This window comes from Cajanus cajan, chromosome 10 (assembly GCF_000230855.2).
Source record: "Cajanus cajan strain Asha chromosome 10, NIPB_CcT2T_4, whole genome shotgun sequence".
Taxonomy (NCBI): domain Eukaryota; kingdom Viridiplantae; phylum Streptophyta; class Magnoliopsida; order Fabales; family Fabaceae; genus Cajanus; species Cajanus cajan.
Genome location: NC_138526.1, coordinates 34746860 through 34754509, shown reverse-complemented (window position 1 = coordinate 34754509; position 7650 = coordinate 34746860). Strand labels below are relative to the sequence as shown.

Below are 7650 nucleotides of genomic sequence, written 5' to 3'. Positions count from 1 at the left end.
TCAACACTTCTTATACATTCTCAATTCTCATCCTTAGGCACATCACATACTATTCATTTACTTCACATTTCACAGATAACTCACTATCTCATTCAACTAATTCATGTAATTTATCAATAAAGGCTAATTTAATCATAAACACAATTCTACATATACTAGTCATAGATACAAGATAACACCTAGCATGGGTTGTCCTATGCCTAACGTGATTGAGGTTGTGAGCCTTTGGAAGGCATGCTTGGCATGACTCTTCCCACACTTAATGAAATCACAGTAGGGAGCCTCGTGAAGCTCTCGTGCCTAGCATGATCAATCCCATGTTTGGCATCAATGATGTTGCAAGCATTTTTGAGCTTCCATGCATGGTGAGCCCAAGATGGTGCTCAGTGCGGTATTAGTAATTTTACTTTTGCAAAATTTGCGATTTACACAATTGATGAGTTTTATAATCTACATGAATTCATATTAAAAGTTTTCATCTACAGTTTAATTAATTCATTTTCACCAAGGGGCTTTAGATTGAAATTACTTCTCTAATAATTATTGCTCAATTCAAAATCTTTAGGTTCTCACAAAACTCACAAATTTATAAACAAAGACAGATACACATATCTATATCACATTCATAGCATAATAGCATGTTTAGACACTCAAAGGGGTATCATATACATATCACAATCAAGAACAAGATTTGGGGTTTCACCCCTCATGCATACATACATACACAACCTACGAGATTGGAGGTCAATCCCACTACCCAACAAATAACCTACACCCTAGAACAATATGTTCTCAATCCCGCCTTTACCTTAATGGATGCTAAAACTTAGGTTTGGGTCTTTAAGCTCTTCTTTAATAGCCTCTCATTCTCCTTCATTTTTAGATCATAAGACGCACAAGTTAATTGTAAATTGAGATAACCCTAACGTTACTGACGCATTTAAATAAAATGCTAACCCCAACCCTTGTGTAGTTCATTAGTTAAAAATCTAATTAATTATTTCTCACTATTTTGAAAATAACTAATAAATTATTATTATTATTATTTTGAAAATATCACTCAAAATATAATATAATCCCAATTAATCAATTTAAAATCTTATATTAATTTTTATGAAAAAAATGAGATGTTATAGTAATCCATGCAAAAACACCATGACCTATTTTTTAACAAGCAAAGAATAAGTGAATGGAGAAGTAGGAAAAGACACTAGGATGGAAGCCATATGATCAAATGATGATGGAATTGGTGATGTAGTGGTGATTTGAGATGTGTAAATGGAACCTAGTTGAATAATAGGTTGCATTGTTTAGGGAAAGGATGTGGTGTGATGAGATTATTTTATGATATTTGTTCGCGAGTTATTTTTATAATATTATTTCATACACAACTCCACAATGATGAGATATTGTCCGTTTTGGGCTTAAGCTTTCACGATTTTACTTTTGGTCATCACCCAAAAGGCCTCTCAATCATTGGAATATGGGTGTGTTTTATAAGTTGTTATTTTTTTCTCTTATTTTATCGATGTAGGACTTGTTTGTATCCTAACAATCCTCCACTCAAATAAGGAACCTAACCTTTTATGCAGTAGAATCTGTCTTTATATATCACATTATATGTTATGAGTTATAAGGGGTTATGAGGGTTGTCACTGAATCCAACCTTGCGGCTCTGATACCACTGATGGAGTTATTTTATGATATTTGTTCGAGGGGATATTTTATGAAGGTTATTTTTATAAGATTATTTCACACACAACTCTATAATGATGAGATATTGTCCACTTTAGGCCTAAGCCCTCATGATTTTGCTTTTGGTCATCACCCAAAAGGCTTCTCACTCATTGGATTATGAGTGTGTTTTATAAGTTGTTATGTTTTTCTCTTATTTTATCGATATAAGACTTATTTGTATCCCAACATGATGGTAGACGATGGTATAGACAATGGCAAAGGCATGGTTAGTGGGGTCAAAATAGTAGTGGGTTTGTGTAATTGATCCATTAGGTTGGCAAGGTTAGCGATAATGATGTCATGTTAGGAATTATGGAGTAACAATTGTTGGCTAAATCGAGATTGTAAGGACGTGAGTTTCTTCGTGAGAGCTAAAACAATATCATTCGCATTCTTGCTTGTTTTTGGGTCAACATCTTTAGTAGCTTTGGGAGGCATAAAAATGAAATGAAAGCACCAATAATAGATGAAAGGAGACTAGAGCAAAGCTACTTGAGGGGAGGCTAAGAAACATTAACACTTAATTACCATCTTCCTACCATTCATTCAAAATGAAATAGAGGGTTATGTATATGATGATTTTAGCAACCCCAACATAAAAACCAAATTATTGAAAACATGAAATACAAACAAGGAGCCCAATAACTACTATCCCATTATGAATCATAAAACCACCTGGGGTTTATTCTTGCTTTTGGGCTTGGCTCCCATTTGTAGCCCAATTGTATTGCTATCACGTGTGAATGCCATCATGTCACGATATAAGAGATTCAATATTTACGAAGACTTAAATGTACAAAAATCAAAGAATTATTCTAAGTTACTTGATTTTCATCTAACTAATTTATTAATTAAATTATTTAATAATATTTTCATTTTATCATTATGTATATCAAATTTTACATTAATTTTTATTTTTGAGAAATCTTCGGCCAATTGCATCACCATTGTACCTGACTTTTTGATAACTATTTAAACATGATGTAGAAGACTCACTCATGAATCCAACATATAATGCTTAAGCTGACCTATATTCTGTAAATAAGAATTTTTGAAATTTTTTCATTAAATTCTTTTTTAATTTTAGTAAAAAAGCTCTAAAAAATTATCGTAAACTATTATCTAAATAGAGTTTTGATCATGGCTAAACCGACTTAACTACTACACAAAAAGCTACATAACACATGGTCCAACCATTCGATACAAAATTGACCAATATATGTCCTTTAATTGTTATAAGTCATGACAGGGATAAGGTACAAATATTTAAATTGGGGGGTTCATAAGTAATTTTACTTTTCTTAACATATAGTACTTATCCAAGCCATTTTAATAATCCATATTTGGTAGTACAAGGCAAGCCACATAGTGATTGCCACCAGCATTATATATCAAACCTCTGTGTCTCTCGAGACTTCGTCACTTCACCTTTTCCCTTTTTTCTTTGCCCCACCAAATACGGAGAGAAAAATGGACCTAGCGTGGGCCTCAATTCTGATACTGATACTGATTCTGATATGCACATGGAGGGTGCTGAACTGGTTATGGCTGAAGCCAAAGAGAATCGAAAGGCTTCTGAGAGAGCAAGGCCTTCATGGCAACCCATACAAGCTTCTGGTTGGAGACATGAAGGAGTTTGTCAAGATGCGAAACGAAGCCTTATCCAAACCCATGAATCTCTCTCATGACACAGTGCCTCGACTATTTTCCTATATCCAATATAGTCTCAACAAACATGGTACTTCTATGATTCTTTCTCATGATCTTCTCCTTTTTGCAATTGTCACTTGGGAATTTTATATATTAGCAACGATCATAAAAATATGCATACAATATTATATGGTATACGCAAAGTGGTCAATTCTTTTAGTATATAATCATGACAAAATTTAAAACTAAGATCTTGTTTAAGTTGAGAAATACTCAAACTACCGACATATGTTGTTGTTTTAGCCTGATTCTTATTGTTGGTGATGGTATATGTAGGCAAAAATTGTTTTACATGGTTTGGTACAGTCCCAAGGGTGATACTCACAGATCCTGAGCTGATCAAAGATGTACTCAACAATAATTATGACTTCCGAAAGTCTGTTTCGAATCCGCAAGTGAGATTACTAGCTCCTGGTCTTGTAAGCTACGAGGGAGAAAAGTGGAACAAGCATAGAAAGATAATCAATCCCGCGTTCAATTTAGAAAAGTTAAAGGTTACTTTTCTCTCTCTATATATTGTTATATTGACTTGTGTTTCTTCCGAGAACATTTCAACAAAACATTGATTTTGTGTACGGACAAAAAGAAAATAGTATTAATTCATGATAGAGTTGGTATTACTTTTAAAATTAAGTTTTGATAGATTTATTTTATTAAATAATTTATTTTTTATATTATTTTTTAATAATTTAATTATTAAATTAATTTTTTAATATGTTTATTATTTAAGCTTATAATTTTTTTTAAAATTTAAAAATTATTTTATTTCATAATTTAAATTGACAGATAATCATAAAAATATTTTATATGTTGATTTGAATTTATATAGTAAAGTATCATAAAAATTTTCAAATTTTTTAAAATTTTGCAAACTTGATATATATATTAAAAAAATTTAATCTAGTGGTTAGTACATAAAATGTTTTTATTTTTTTATGAAACTTAAATCGAGAATTTTAGTTTCTCATGTTTGGTAACTAGTTATTTAATATTTATTTTTCAAGAATACAATTTTTTGAGAATCATTTTTATCTTACTTTTTCACAAAAATATTATTATGGGAGTTAAGAATCCAACCTTTCCAAATTAAGAGAAAAGTTATATATATATATATATATATATATATATATATATATATATATATATATAAGTATCTTTCTCTTTCTCTTTTCTATTTCTCTTTTTCCCTTCCTCTCTCTCTCTATGCACTCTCACTCCCATTTTCTTCCTCTCTCCCTTTCTCTCCCTCAAACATGTCCATTTTCTTTTTCTTTTTCTTTTTTGTATTTTATTAATTTTTGACCTTGTCAATTTTAATAATAATATTAAAATTTATTTTATTTCTACAGTTTAATTGTATATGTTAACATTTATTTATTTATTTGAATGAAATAAAATAATATATTTTTCCTTCTTAATTATAAGGTGGCATTTTTTTTTGTTTATTTTTGCTTATTGAATTTTGTATTTAAAATTTTTTAACTATAAATCCTTAACTTTTTAAAATAGTTTAATATCATATTTGTAATAAGATTTGTGTAAATAAATATATTTAATGAATTTATTTTCGTATAAGATTTTTTTTTACAAAAAATATTTATATACATGAATATACTATTATAATCGAACATGAAAATCTTGTATGAATATTCACAAAAGCCTTTATAAGTAACAAAATAGATTTTAACTATTATCATGATTCAATATTTGTAATTTTCAAAAATTATAATTTCTAGATATGAAAAAACTTTTCACTAACCAAACACCTCTTTAGAATAAGTAAATCTTTCCTCTAATTGAGTTCAAAGCTTGATTTTGTTTAGCCTGCAACACAATTTTAAATGCAACATCAGTTAGTCTATGTTTCAAATCGAAGTATGAAAGAGAGCATTTGTGTGCTTAAATTCACAAGGGGGATGTTAACCGCTTTCCATTTTCCACTATATCACAGAATATGTTACCATTATTCACCAAATGTTGCGATGATTTGATTAGCAAATGGGAAGGAATGTTGTCTACACACAGATCATGTGAAATGGATGTATGGCCCTTCCTTCGAGAATTGGCTAGTGATGTTATTTCTCGCACATCATTTGGAAGTAGTTATGAAGAAGGAAGAAGAATATTTCAACTTCTAAACGAGCAAACTAAACTTACTCTAGATGTTCTGTTAAAAGTTTACATCCCTGGATGGAGGTAAGACTAACATGTATATTTAACTACGTGATAGACTTAAGTGATCTAGCTTATTGGATGAGCTTGACATATATTTTCATATAGGAAATTGTGATTGAAAATAATACCTATCGTTCATAATTTAAAAAAAAATGGTTTTACAGTAATATTTTCCCATATATTGTGACATCTCTCAATTGCATCTTGGAAAATTAAACTATGTTTACTATTGACAGATCCACCATTATAAGGGTAGTTGATCTAGAAAAGAAGATTCTCTTTATATCATGATTATTACAAGACTGATTTCGTTGACTTGTAGGTTTGTACCTACTCCTATCCATAGAAGGATGAGGGAAATTGACAGAGATATAAAAGCTTCGCTTAAGGGTATTATTAACAAGAGAGAGAAAGCACTGAAGGAGGGTGAAGCCACTAAAAATGACTTGTTAGATATACTTTTGGAGTCAAATCACAAGGAAATTCAAGAACAAGGAAACAAAAAGAACGTTGGAATGAATCTTGAGGAGGTAATGGAAGAATGCAAACTATTCTACTTTGCTGGACAGGAAACAACTGCAGTTTTGCTTGTTTGGACAATGATATTATTAAGTAGGTACCCTGATTGGCAAGCACGTGCAAGGGAGGAAGTTTTACAAGTTTTTGGTGACCGAAAACCAGATTATGATGGCCTAACCCACCTCAAGATTGTAAGTTTGTATTATCATCTTGATACTCTCTAAATTCATAGATAAGCACGATGGTACATAAAACTTTTGTAATTAAATATAAGTAAATTCTAATTAATTTATTATATTTAATGCTATCATTTCAAAAGATACTCTTAAATTAATTATGATTACTATTTTTAATTAACATTATTAAGGATAGTTTAAGAAGTAAAGTTTAATTTTTACATTAAATGAATAAAATTAAATCAATTTAACTAATTTTCTTTAATATATGTAAATTTAAGTATTTTATTTATATATGAGTCAAGAGAATATGTCCTTCATAATTATTGTTATGATGATTATTTTTTGCAACAGGTTACCATGATTTTACACGAGGTTCTTAGGTTATACCCACCGTTTATTGCTCTTTTTCGAAAAGTTGACAAAGATATGAAACTTGGAAACCTATTATTACCGGCTGGAGTGCATATTACCTTACCAATATTAATGGTTCAACATGATTGTGAACTGTGGGGTGATGATGCTAATGAGTTCAAACCTGAGAGATTTTCTGAAGGTGTTCTAAAGGCCACAAATGGAAGAGCTTCATTTTTTCCCTTTGGAGGGGGTCCAAGAATATGCATCGGACAAAACTTTTCCTTGTTGGAAGCAAAGATTGTTGTGTCAATGCTTTTACAACATTTCTCATTTGAACTTTCTCCAAGCTATACTCATGCCCCAACAACTGTGATTAGTCTTCAACCCCAATACGGTGCTCATGTCATTCTACGCAAGGTGGAAATATAAAAATAAAAAATAAAAATTATTAGATCTTATTTCTAGTTTATATTATACTCTTCTTGATGAGTTTATAATGTGTGAAATATGATGTAATAGGATAGTTTTCAACTAACTCTCGTGATTACTAGTAGTAATCATTAGAGTTATTAGTTTGTTATACTTTCTGTTAGACTTGTTATTAATAGAGGCTCTGTTGGACTTATATGTATAAATAAGAGACTTGCTTTCTCATTGTTACATGAAAAAAAAATCATAAATATACAAAAGTATTTTTCATATTCTTTCTATTTTCTCTATATTCTTTTTTCACCTTATACCTAAACACTCCACACATGGTATCAAGAGATTGATAGATCCTTAAATGGCATCAATAGGTTGAGCCTATTATCAAGGCACATTGTCTTCAACATTTTGTTTTTTTATCCTAAGATTCCACTTTGATTCTTGAATGAATCAAATCGCAATGAGGGAAAACTAAACTTGAAGTACATTGTTTAGGAGCAACAGGATCAAATGCTTATGTCGTGGCTTCTATTGTCTCTCTTCACTTTAA

At 30.4% G+C, this 7650-nt stretch overlaps 1 protein-coding gene across 1 annotated transcript; it reads left to right on the top strand.

Annotated features, from left to right (window-relative positions):
* The first annotated feature begins 3099 nt into the window (after positions 1-3099).
* On the top strand, positions 3100-7373 carry LOC145952613 (cytochrome P450 72A68-like). Its single transcript, XM_083065383.1, has 5 exons — positions 3100-3475; positions 3724-3941; positions 5399-5643; positions 5945-6332; positions 6672-7373. Exons 1-5 carry the CDS (start codon positions 3208-3210, stop codon positions 7101-7103), a joined length of 1551 nt encoding a protein of 516 aa, XP_082921509.1. The 5' UTR covers positions 3100-3207; the 3' UTR covers positions 7104-7373.
* Positions 7374-7650: the final 277 nt, after the last annotated feature.

Excerpts from the sequence above, each read along its gene's own strand:
- LOC145952613 (XM_083065383.1), top strand. The coding sequence starts at position 3,208 with ATGGACCTAGCGTGGGCCTCAATTCTGATACTGATACTGATTCTGATA. Across the intron at positions 3,476-3,723 it reads ATATAGTCTCAACAAACATG|GCAAAAATTGTTTTACATGG; the intron begins GTACTTCTATGA and ends TGGTATATGTAG. Across the intron at positions 5,644-5,944 it reads GTTTACATCCCTGGATGGAG|GTTTGTACCTACTCCTATCC; the intron begins GTAAGACTAACA and ends GTTGACTTGTAG.